This window comes from Heteronotia binoei, chromosome 17 (genome assembly GCF_032191835.1).
Source record: "Heteronotia binoei isolate CCM8104 ecotype False Entrance Well chromosome 17, APGP_CSIRO_Hbin_v1, whole genome shotgun sequence".
Taxonomy (NCBI): Eukaryota; Metazoa; Chordata; class Lepidosauria; order Squamata; family Gekkonidae; genus Heteronotia; species Heteronotia binoei.
The window spans coordinates 25,451,220-25,464,086 of NC_083239.1; the positions used below are offsets into that span (position 1 = coordinate 25,451,220).

General features: G+C 45.1%; 1 protein-coding gene across 1 annotated transcript; it reads right to left on the minus strand.

Annotated features, from left to right (window-relative positions):
* Positions 1-2,356: 2,356 nt before the first annotated feature.
* On the minus strand, positions 2,357-3,748 carry TMEM200B (transmembrane protein 200B). Its single transcript, XM_060258373.1, has one exon. It carries the CDS (start codon positions 3,696-3,698, stop codon positions 2,397-2,399), a length of 1,302 nt encoding a protein of 433 aa, XP_060114356.1. The 5' UTR covers positions 3,699-3,748; the 3' UTR covers positions 2,357-2,396.
* Between the last annotated feature and the right edge of the window lie 9,119 nt (positions 3,749-12,867).

Below are 12,867 nucleotides of genomic sequence, written 5' to 3' on the forward strand. Positions count from 1 at the left end.
TTTTGGGTGTCATCTCAGACACAACTATTTTAAGAACATAAGAACATAAGAGAAGCCATGTTAGATCAGGCCAATGGCCCATCCAGTCCAACATTCTGTGTCACACAGCGGCCAAATATATATATATATATATATATACACACACACACACACACACACACTGTGGCTAATAGCCACTGATGGACCTCTGCTCCATATTTTTATCTAACCCCTTCTTGAAGGTGGCTATGCTTGTGGACGCCACCACCTCCTGTGGCAGTGAATTCCACATGTTAATCACCCTTTGGGTGAAGAAGTACTTCCTTTTATCCGTTTTAACCTGTCTGCTCAGCAATTTCATCGAATGCCCACGAGTTCTTGTATTGTGAGAAAGGGAGAAAAGTACTTCTTTCTCTACTTTCTCCATCCCATGCATTATCTTGTAAACTTCTATCATGTCACCACTATTTTAGCAACTGGCTGTGAATTTACCTTTTCAAACAAAGCCACTTGTGTCTGGTTAGCAAAATGGGGTTGAACTGTTTTTGAGGTAAACTGTTTTGTCTTTTTCAACTCTTCTTTGCCCTTCTTTGCCCACTGTGATCTGCTGTTTAAAATGTCTGCAGTGCTTTCAATAGTGCCACTCCCTGCTCCCCACTCTTTTTTTTTTTGCCCTTTCTTTCTCTGATTTTTAAAAATCGTTCCAAGTTGAGCACTACAGTAGTAGACCAAAATAGCACTCCAGTTTTGGTTTAGCACTATAGTGCTCAACTTAGAACATTTTTTTTTATAAGTCCAAGAAAGACTGGGGCAATAAAGCCGTGCTGTTTGAAATGGCCAAAGCGCTTCAGAGATGGCTCATTAATGGAATGAAATTCACTGTATGAAACCTGTCCCTGTATCGCTTCACTTGGAACCTGGCCAACAATGGGTCCCATCGAGTTTAGAATGGTGAAGTGAAAGAGGCCTTCAATTAGCCACCATGTCTAAAGGCCTTTGATGACCTATCCTGTATGATTTTATCTACTTCCTTTTTAAATATCTCCAAACCAACTGCCATTTCTACATCCCTTCCCCATAGAGTATAATGCAGTTCAGAAGGCATTTAAACTCTAAATGCCTTCTAGTGTGGGTATTTCGGTAGCCAGTCAGATTCTCAAATCTGATTATGCTGAATAAATACCTGAAAATACTGATAAGGGTTTTTTTGGTATTTATTCAGCTTGGCATATGCCGAGCATATACCCTACTGTCCCAAAGTTCTAATATCACAAAACGGGGGGGGGGGGGGAATCTTTATCCACTTTCTGGGCATAGAAAAGGGGTCACTGTGGAAGTGGTGGGAGGGGCAAATGTGAACTTCCTGCATTGTGTAAGGGATTGGACTAGATGATCCTTAGAATCCCTTCCCTATGTTTCTGTGTTTCTCCACATCACGCATAATTTTATAAACCTTTATCGTGTCCCCCCTTCTCTCCCTGCCATGAACCCAAAATCTCCAAAATGTTTGCTTTTTCCTCATAGGAAAGGGACAATTATCTGCTGCTGAGTTTGGATTGAAAGGAAATTCCACGCATTTGGCTAAGTGACTCAAAACCTTGGCAGCAGAGAGGCTATCATTTAATATCCCCATTTGGCTGTACATACCTCGTGGTTCTCTAAAAGTCCCATAATGGAAGACTCGCCAATTTGCAGTATTACACCTAGAAACGGTCAGCTTTCTCAGAACCCCAATTAACAGATTGGCAAGAATACATGTACAAACCCCACCCCCCCCCACCCACCCCACACATAACCAAACACAAAAGCCTCTTTTAAAAATATTGCTCCTCAATGTGAAGGGGGAAAAGCCCACGAGCACTGACTGTAAAAGCTTAGAAAGAATCCATTTACAAAATATATAATCTCATGATTTTTCAAAAATCCATTCTTCGTGACTTAGGAAGCACTAGGTCCTTATTAAGGTGCTCAATCCTCAGTCTCCAGGATCACTCAGCCACGCACAGTCCTATCAAGAGTGTTGGTTCAAAGAGGCTGCAGAGGGGCTTCACAGAGAATAAGCAGTTCCCAGCCCACAGTCCCCGCTCAAAAAGCTAGGATCTGTATTTCTGTTTCTGTATCACAGATTTTCACAGGCAGAGAAAGGACAAAAGGTTGAAGTGGACTCTGATAAGGCAAGAAGGAAACAGGCCCTTGAGGGGGGAAAAAATCAATTGTTCAAGTTTCTCCTTGGCTGGTCCATTTTTCAGCATTGCGAGCTGGCTCAACAGTCATCACTGCTAATTCCAAAATATATGTATATTGTACACACTCACACACACATCCACTCTTGGCAATACCTGACATGACCCAGGTAGGAGAAACACCCATAATCCCCTGCAGCAGAATCAGACCCCAGCTCCTGCTTCCATTACAACCTACTGAAAATTCTGTCCGCTCCCCCCCACAGCAAGATCCCTGGCTGCCTCCAAAAGTCGATCAGAGGACTCGCCTTTGCTTCCCAGTTTCGCACAGTTGACCAAGCCAATCCGATCAAGCCTTGGCCAGCTCCTGTGCTTCCTTTCTTTAGCCGGAGCCACCAACTGCACCCCTGGCTGGCCGAGATCGAAGGATCTGGAGTGACCCGACACAGGGATCTGAGTGTCTGAGCTGAACCCCCTCTTTGCACATTCAGCATGCAAAAGTTTTTCGAACGAGGCAGCAGAGGGAGACCCACCATCCATATCTATCGTGACATGGCTGCCATGGAGGTCGTCTCTACTGGATGAGATGCTGCTGCCACCCCCAGGCAAGACAGTCCATGAGAGCCTCAGCACTTCCTCTTTCTCCTCTGGCAACTGAACGCAACAGCCTTCCGAGTCCTGGACCGGAGGGACACCCTGGTTTTCGAGAAGACAGTTGTTGAGCTTAATGAGAGGCAGCGACAGGGCATTGACGGCTGAGGAGATGACAGACTCTCCTCCATGAGGAAAGGATAGGCTGGGGTTCCAGCTGGGTTTTCCTCGCGCAGAGTTACCAGAATCTGAGTGGACGCTGACCAGGGAAGCAGAAGGCGAGACATGGTGAAGGAACTGAGCTGTTGTCTGAAGCCTACTGGCTCTGTAAGCATTAGCCCATTTCTTCACAGGGCTTGGACAAGACCGGAAGTCGCCTGAGGAGAGGTCCACTTCATAGCAGCCTTCTACACATCTTGTATCGGCCTCAAAGGTGGATGGCGTTAGCCTCCGCTGGAAGTAACTGCTGACTTGGCTAGCATCCTGAGGGAAACCCAGGGTCATAGAATAGAGTTCCCTCTGCATCAACAGGCGGGTCTCCATATCCCTGTTCTCATACAGCATGGTGTTGGCACAGATGAAGATGAAGAGACCAATGCCCATGATCACAGGTCCAATAAGCTTTAGCTTCTCACTGTACGGGAAGAGGCGGGGATGAGGAGAAACTTTCACTTCCTTCTTGAGATCGTCTGTGGTGCTGGAGTTGCCCAGCCTGCTTCCAGACCGTGTCCCATGGGGGCTGCGGTGAGGCCAGTAGCCAATCACAGCTATGGTCATGCCCACCAGGACCACTGAGATGCCCACCATCACGAAGGCCCCTGATGGGGAGCGCATCCGCAGCTGACCTTTCACGGTCACCTCAGAGGGAACTTTGCGCCTGAACCTGCGCCGGTGCCATCGGGAAGGTTTCCCCGGCTTCTTCCCTGTAGAGTTATTGTTCTTCATGGCTCCTGCTGCTTCACCGCCTCCCACTGACTTTAGGTCATCCACAGGCCATCTTTTAACAGTTGGTAAGAGAAGAGAAAGAATTAGTAGTGAAAGACAAGAGAAGGAGATGATTAAATTTATTTCTTTAGATCGGGGTCCCCAACCTTTTGAGCCTGTGGGCACCTTTGGAATTCTGAGACAGTGTGGTGAGTAAAGTCTCAAAATGGCTGCCACAGGAGGCAGAGTCAGCCTCAAAATGGCTGCCACAGCTTACCTTTGGGCAGACAGTGAAGATTCTTGTGCTGCTGTTGCAGCTGCTGCCCAAACAATGTTTTTAAGAATCTGCACAGCCAATCAGATCTCCAGTGGCCAATCAGAATCTTGCTGGGCAGAAGTCCCACTTCCCTTCAGACACTTCCTAAAAACAGGAGTCATGAGCACCATGGAACCCCTTAGCACCATAGTGGGGACCTCTGATTTAGATAACTGTGACCTAAATTAGCTTGCACCATTGTTCTTCCCTCCTCCACCCCCCTTCATGCAATTGCAGAGGAAGAAGAGAGGCCATTACACCCTACTTGAAACCTCTAACAGCAAAATGGCTGCAGGCTTCCTAACTCAATCCACCAGCCTATATAGAAGTCCTGCTGAATCAGACCAAAGGACCAACAAACCCAGCATCCTATTTCTCACAGTGCTCAATCTCTGGGAAGTCCACCAAACAGACAGCCATCCCTAGACCACTGCAACAGGCATTCAGTAGCATGCTGCCTCAGGACATTATGCCCTTTGGGCTAATACTTGTTGGCAGACCTGTTCTCTATGCCTTCTCACCCCCTTATGAAAAGAGAGTGCATGAGTAGCTTTCTGTCGTGACTATAATTTGTACTATAGTTGATACTCTCAAATGCTGAGAGAAAAAGTTATTCCCCCTCCTAAAATGTTAAAAAAATGCCCAGAATCAGATTGTAAACATTTTACAAAAGCAATGATTTGCCACGTCTCTCCCTTTCCCTTCCCTCATCTGTCCTGTCCTTTCCTTTCCTTTCCTTTCCTTTCCTTTCCTTTCCTTTCCTTTCCTTTCCTTTCCTTATGTTCCTCTGAATAACGGTCTTCGGCAAAGTCAAAAATAAATACAGAACACAAAACAGTAAACATTAAAATACCACATGACAAATTAAAACCCATCTCTGTAACGATTTAGAGAAAACCACAAGTGCTACGTGTCTGGCAACAGAATGTGTTACTTCCAGATTGGAGTCTGCCAGTAAAAAAAATCATGCGGGATTCAACAGGCAGCAGGTATTTACTCAGGACAGGTGTAATCTAGAAATCTCTGAGTGGCCCCCATCGATTACAGAATAAAGTGAGGTAATCTTTAATCTCAGAACATGGAGTTTTGATGGAAAACCCCTGAGTTCTGCAGTTGGCAGGACATTTTCTCTGCCTAATAAAAGGGCCATGCTTATGGCTAGCAGTGTCCTGACCAGGTTAGCACTATCCTGTTAGATCTCAGAAGCTAAGCAGGGTCATCCCTGATCAATAGTTTGGATGGAGAACCACCAAGGAATACCATGAGTCACGACACGTGACAATGGCAAATCATCTCTGTAGGCTTTTTTCCTTGAAAACCCTACTGGGACATCATAAGCCAGCTGTGACTGAGGCTTTGGCCACATGAAGACAAAACTTCCTGGAAAAGACAATAACGCTAGAAAAAGTTGAAAGAAGCAGGAAAAGTGGAAGACATGACATGAGATGGATTGACTCAATAAAGGGAGATTCAGCCCTCAGTTTGCAAGACCTGAGAACATCCACTAACGAGAGGACGTTTTTGAGGACACTAATTATTAGGGTCACCAAGAGCTGGAAGCAACTTGTCTCTGAAGACAGGAAGCCTCTCTATAGCCTGCCTTCTCTGCCTACATTCTTGAGCTTTTTCCCAAAGCCAAGAAAGCTTTGATGCAATGTGGAAGGGAGAATTTATTTACCAAATTTATATCTTCCTCCCTTCTCCACCCAATGGAGCTCGGGGAGAATGCATATAAAAACACACCCAATTAAAACAATACACAAAAGATATAATAAATAAGCTTTAAAAATATAAAACAATTAAAAATCTACTCCAATTAACATCTACCCATTCTCAAGCAGGGTAGGATGTGTGGATGATGAAGACACATCTGAAGCATACCAGCTGCCTGGTAGATCACGGCTGGTAGATCAACGCCTGGTAGATCGTGCCTGATAGACCAATGGCTGCCAAAAAAGAGCACATGCCCTGTAGAACCTAGGGAGGTCCCCCAAGGCACACACCTCTTCAGGCAGCTAGTTCCACAGGACAGGGGCCACTACTGAGAGGGTCCTTGTTGAAACATGGTGGACACTTCGTGGACCAGGAACCTTCAATAAACGGCAAGATGAATACTGGAGAAGATGGGGAAGATCACGCCAGGAGAGACGGTCTCATCTTTGCTGACCCTGAACTGTTTGGAAGAAGGGTGAGGGCTGAAAACTACATAAAAATCTTTTGAATTTTATTATAACAAGTTGCCCTTCCATTGTGCCTTGGTGGGAAAGGTGACTTCTCTTTGCGTGTATGCCCCATTCACAAACACAAGGATTTTAGAATGATCAGACTGGAGTTTTCGTAGAAGGATGTGTTGCAGAATCAGGGCTGGATCGAGTCTCAATTGTCTGCCTATGCTAACCTATGCTATTTCAATTTCTATATTAATTAGACTCTGTAGTGGAAACTTTGGCTCTGCTTCCCAGGAGGCTTTTTAGAACACTTTGGGTGATGTGACCTTCTTTTTCTCACATGACTCTACCGTTTGGAACATTTATATACTATCACATTCTAAATAGATAAGAGTCTCAGAGCCTAGCTTCCTGAGACTGTCTTAGTTAACCTTGACTCTCCAAATCAACTAGCTTAACCCAGCTTGCCCAGACCCTTCCGACTCCAAGAGACAGATAGAAAGCCTGAGTTCTGTTGTATATGTCACTGTATATGAGATGTCCATCACAGAGCTGATTGGCAGTTACATTGGTGCCTATGGATGGGAAAAGGTACTCAATGGCCGCTAACAGATGGCTGACTCAGGGCAGCATCAAGCCGACCTGAAAATGAGCCAGCCAGAAAAGGAGCACCCGGGAGTGTCCCAACGGCCTGCAGAAGAGGGACGGGCCACGGGTGATCAGGGAGTGACTGAAGCGCTCACACACCACATTCACAGGTGGCTGGGGAGGCACCTCAGGCGCTCCAGCAAAAAGGCACCACTTTCAAAGTGGTGCGTTTTCGAGCTGGCTCTTGGTAAGTCAGGGGTGGCTCGGAGCCAGGATGGGGACAGCAGGCAGATGTGCATGTGTAGATGCGCTCTTTAGATCCACCTGCCTGCTGTCCCCAGGGCGACTTTCAATGCCCATCTGTAAGCATCATGTGTGAATATATTATTGTTCCTTGTTCTTGCCAACAACCCATTTTCTCTGGGTCTCGAGAGCATCCAAGGATATCCTTTGTACAATTACTGTGTGCAGGGCTTTTTTGGTAGAAAAAGCCCAACAGGAATTCATTTGCATATTAAGCCACACCCCAAGCCAGCCGAAACTGCGTTCCTGTGTGTTCCTGCTCAAAAAAAGCCCTAACTGTGCACAATGTTTAAGTAATGAATTTTGAGTAATGACATATGATTGTTATATGTTTTAAGGAATTTACATTTGGGATTGAAGTTAAATAAATAAGACGCTTTTTAGAACCACCGTCTCTCTTTCTGGATGCAACTGGGAAACCAGCTTCTCTCCCTCCCCAAAATGAAGACAATGGAAACGGGAGTGCATGAAAAGGTTCCTGCATCACTCATTTCCCCAACAGGATGGCCAGACAGATGTTTAGGAACAAACAAACAAAAAAAGCTTGCTACATTAAAAACAAAGTAATATGCCAGTATGTTCCTAGCCCTCATGGCTGCAGAGCTATTGTTTGAACTGTGCAGATCACACCCGCCAAAGTCTTGATTACCTGGGAGCAGAGAAACATTGCAAGGATGCTAAATGCTTGCTGGAAAGGGAAGCATCAACTACTCAGAGCAGGGGTGTGCATGCGTGTGTGTGCAACCGGGACTGCTCTCAACTCTCAGAGCCGCATGCAAAAGAACACTGGCCGAGACGTTTTGAAACTCCTCCCTTTCCATTTTCAACATTTTAAAAGGTATTATTAGTCTCCCGGGGGGAAAAAATGAACTGTAAAAGCTCGCTTATGAAAAGTGTGGGTCTGAGCCAGACTGCTAAACTATGATAATTTCCAGGAGGGAGGGTGGAAGGGAAGGATGGGGGGGGGGGATAGATGACATTTCAAAGAAGTCTCGGAAAAGCTCCGCTAATCCTTTTGTAAGGTACGTTGCCGTCGTGCCTCAGAATGGTGCCACCCCCGGAGCCGGCCTTTGTCTCTTCCAGGTGCCACCGAGCAAAAAAACGCTGGGCGTTTTAAGCTCTCCCCGCTTTGGTCTATTCAAGCTTGTTTTTTCTCCTTGCCTTGCAGCCCACAATTGCTTCTGTCCCCCCAGACCTCTGCTGAGAAGAACTTGGTTTTAATTGCAGTCTGAGATGTGACCTCCCATATAAACTGGTATTATAGTGGTCCAGACTCCTGCTGGCTAGGTAGGTGGCCTCAGCCATGCTGGCTTATTATTTTTTTTTTTTGCAAAAATCTCATTGGTGCTTCTGCAAAACTTTCAACTCTGTGTGTGTGTGTGTGGGGGGGGTAAGTGACAGGGAGATTGCTCTCTGGAAGCATGAAGATTTCACACAGATCCTCACTTGTAGAAGGTCTCAGATTCAATCACCTACATCAGGGGTCCCCAACCACCGGGCCATGGCCTGCTAGCAACCAGGCCATGGAGCGAGGCAGAGCAGCCTTGGACTAAAGAGGTCCTTGCTCCAAGGCTGCCTCCCCTTGAAGGAGAGACCACACCACCTCTTTCATCCGCCCAGGTCCCGGGTTGGCAGAAGGGGCAGCGCTGCTATGACCTTAGCCTACCCCTCATTTGTAGACCTCAACTGATCAGTGGGGATCTTTAAATGGGAGAGGGAGGCAGAAACAGCCCCAGTCTCCCCTCCCATTTGAAGACCCCCATGGGGGCAGGAATGTTGCATGGGCGGAGGTGCACCCTGGGATTGCAAAAATCTCAGCACCAACCCCACCCCACACTGGTCAGTGGAAAAATTGTCTTCCACAAAACCAGTCCCAGATTGAGGATTTGAACTTCAGCCTCCCAGATCCAGGTCTGACATTCTAATCAGTACTGGAGTGAAGTAAGCTGTATTTTGGGCAGGGGGTCCATAAATCCAACCCTGGGCAGAAACTGGCAGGAAGTTCTAGTGCATGCTGCCATTAATGCTCTTTCCCAGGTCCACTCAGTTCAACTGGTTTTGTATTTAAATGAACAGGAGCCGCTTGTGAGTTGGTGCTCTTGCACAGTTCTCGTTCAATCAGAAGTCAATGGGGTTTACACAGGAGAACTTTCTGCCAAACTACGGACAAGGCAGCAAGAATTTCTCCTGCAAAGGCCCATTTAAAAGCCCTGGAATGGTGCTTCCATTGGTGCATTTGTGCAGATCATATTCATTTCAATGATGCTAGCCCGGGAGAATGTACCACTGGATCACTCGCCATAGCAACAACTGCTTGGAAGTTATGAGCCATCATGACTCCCTGTTCCAAAGATAAGCCTTTAATTCTAGGGCTGGCGTTTTCCCTGCAAGGTGGCATGGATCCTCCCTGGTCTCTATTTTTCAGTATGAGCAATGACTCAACGTTGCATTCAACCCACCAAAGCTTCTGCATGCAGCTATTATCCCCTGCAATGAGGGAGGGGGACTCTTACTGTCTTTCCAGAAAAGTAAGTGCCCAACAGGAAATGCAGTTGTTTCTGATCGCATTCTGTGGCCCACTTAGGTCCAACTCAAGGGGGAAGCTTCTGGCAGATCCTTTGTGCACTGGATTAAATTTTAAGATACAGAGGAGTTCGTTTGTTGTTGACAAAGAGAGTTGTGTTTCTTGAAAGCTTATGCTACAGTAAAATGCGTTACTTAAAGGTGCTATTGGACTCTTTACTATTCTGGATTTTAAGTATCCTTTTAGCCTTTCTGCACAGGAACCTGACCTTTTAAGTCAATTGGGGCAGTTCTGATTCTGGAGTAAAGCACCTGCTCTGCATGCAGAAGGTTCAATCCCCGGTATCTCCACCAAAAGGGAAGGAACTGTGTTCTAGACTCTGCAGAGAGAAAGAGTACACAAAAACAAACCCTGATACATTGTCTGATTCTGCATTTATTTAAGAGATTTAGGAGATCCAGTGTAGGGTAGGGGTTAAAGTGTCAGACTGGGACTGGGCAACCTGGGTTCGAGTCCCCACTGCACCATGGAAGCTTGCTGAGTGACTGTGGGCTGGTGACACACTCTCAGCCTAACTTAACTCATTGGGTGAAATGGAGGAAAGGAGAATAATGATGTCTGCTGCACTGGTTCCCGTAAGGAATATTATATGCAGTAAATAGATCTCCATGCTCCTGCATCACTTACTCAAGGCAAATAACAATGATTTATTTCGTTTGCACTATTACTTTTTTTCTTCCCAGCGGAGACCCAAAGCTCATATCAGTCTCTTCTCCTCTCCTTTCATTATTATTTCTATTATTTATTCTATTTATGAATCGCTCAATCCCTGCTACTGCAGGGCTCTGGGCGATGCACAAATCCGTAAGAAAACATACAAACAGACAAATGAATAAACATAGAAATATGTCCTTCATTACATCCTAGTGACACCCCTGTCTGTGACTGGCCCAAGTGAAGAAATCCTCGCCAGCTCATGAAATCTTCCCGGTGGTTCTCCCTCCCCACCCCCCCACCCGCCCCCCAAAATTGATGGAAATGGCTGTCAGCGTTGACAAGTCTATCTCCTTCATAATTCCTTGATTAAATGCACAGAAAATAGGTCTGGAAAGCTTCAGGAATCAGCCCGTCAAGGGCCTCCCAAGCTGATACAAGTGTCTAGGAATGTTAAATGCTCCTTCTGCCCGGCAGGATTCTGGAGCCTCACTTCAGGCTGAACATCCAAAGAAGGGGCTAGTCCACACCAGCACACCCCCCTCCATTCACTCTGCAGTGGAACCGCATTAATCTAGTCTGAACTGGATTAGAACAATTTACTTTTAATCTGGCTTCAAGGGGAAAGGAACCAGGAATGGCGTTAAGTCATGCTTGGAATGGACACAAAGTCATCTGGACGTTACCCATTGTTTGTGTGTGTGAAATGCCATCAAATTGCTTCCAATTTACGGCGGCTCCTATGACTTAATTACTTCCCAAACATCTCACTGTTCACAGCCTTGCTGAGGTCTGGCAAAGCAAGGCCCCTGGCTTGCTTGACTGAGTCCATCCATCCATTGTTATCCGTTATCCAAAATACGACAGCCTCAGTTAAGTCATTTTAATTTCTAGGGAGCATTCAAGCCTGATTTGATGTAGAAACTACCGGTACTTGTCTTTTTGGCAGTTATGGGCAAAACTCTCCACAAATACGATGTTTCAAATGCATCAACTTTCTTCCTGAGCTTTCTTCCTTGTGCAACTTTCACACCCATTCACAGTCATGGGGAATACTATACCATGAATTAACTTCATCTTGCGTTTCTCATTAGTAGAGGGAATTCTTGCTTTCCATGCTGGCAAAAAAAACCCATGCAGAAACAACTACTATGGGGAGGGGGTGCCAAGCTAATCCCCCTCCCTTTTAACCCTACAAAGAGCTATCCCCTCTTTGCCCAACTGTGCTGAAGCATCACAGTGTTGCTCAAGAGGGAAGGTGAGGGTAAAGGTGAGGTTATTGGGGGGGGGGGGAGATACCCTAGCAAGATTGCAATCACACCTGTGCTTTGTGCTATGGGGGAGCAAGTGGTGTGGGAACAGGGTTGTTCCCATTATTCCCATTATTTTCAATTATTGCTGCCATGAGGGGAGGAAAGCTAAGGAAACCCCCAGTAAATAGTACATTACAGTCTTAACTTATATTTTACCATGTAATAGTATATAATAATATCAAACAGACACTTCGTTAACAGTATCAAAATACACAGTAAACTATGAACTTTCAATAGTACAATTAGAAATTACACACAACAAAAATATACAAAACATACTCCTAAGTCCATATTACCATAAGTCAAAACTGCTCTCCAAAATTCTGTTACAAATTCTCCAGGTAGCTACATGGAAAAGTCTCTGATAGTGCTACTCATAGAGATAAAAATATCCATTCAGCTGACTGAATCTATGCACAAGGTGTGGTTTCGGAATCTTGATCCACAGTTGAGTTTCTCTCACAGAGCAATATCCTCTTAACGTATCATTTTAAACATAGAGGCGAAACCAGTGCTATAAAAAGGAATAATATCTGCCATCTCTATGGGATAAGATAATGTGAAACAGCCAGGCTGGGCAATATGTGATTATGGTAAATTTTCTGAGTGCTGTTGAGTTGTCTTTTTATAAAATGTTTTTATTGTATTTTATTGTTTTATCATATGTTGTACTCCGCCCTGAGCCGTACGGGAAATGGGCGGAATAGAAATATATTGAAAATAAATAAATAAAAATCCTTAAAAAGTGGAGCACTTAGGTCTCAAGTTATTTTTCAATGACCATCCTATGTCTTCCTCATCAGGCCTCAAAAGGCCACACCTTGTGCATAGATTCAGTCAGCTGAGTGGATATTTTTATCTCCATGAGTAGCACCATCAGAGACTTTTCCATGTAGCTACCTGGAGAATTTTAACAGAATTTTGGAGAGCAGTTTTGACTTATGGTAATATGGAGTTGGGAGTACGTTTTGTATATTTTTGTTGTGTGTAATTTCTAATTGTACTATTGAAAGTTCATAGTTTACTATGTATTTGATATTTTGATAGTTAGTGAAGTGTCTGTCTGATATTATTATATACTATTACATGGTATTAGTGAAGACTGCAATGTACTATTTACTGGGGGTTTCCTTAGCTTGATTTTGATTGCCCACAGGACCCCATGTGTTTGCTGTGTGTGGGGGGAGAGAGGCATTTTGCCACATGGATGAAAGCAAAGATGATGATGAAGATTATATTGGATTTATATCCCACCCTGTACTCT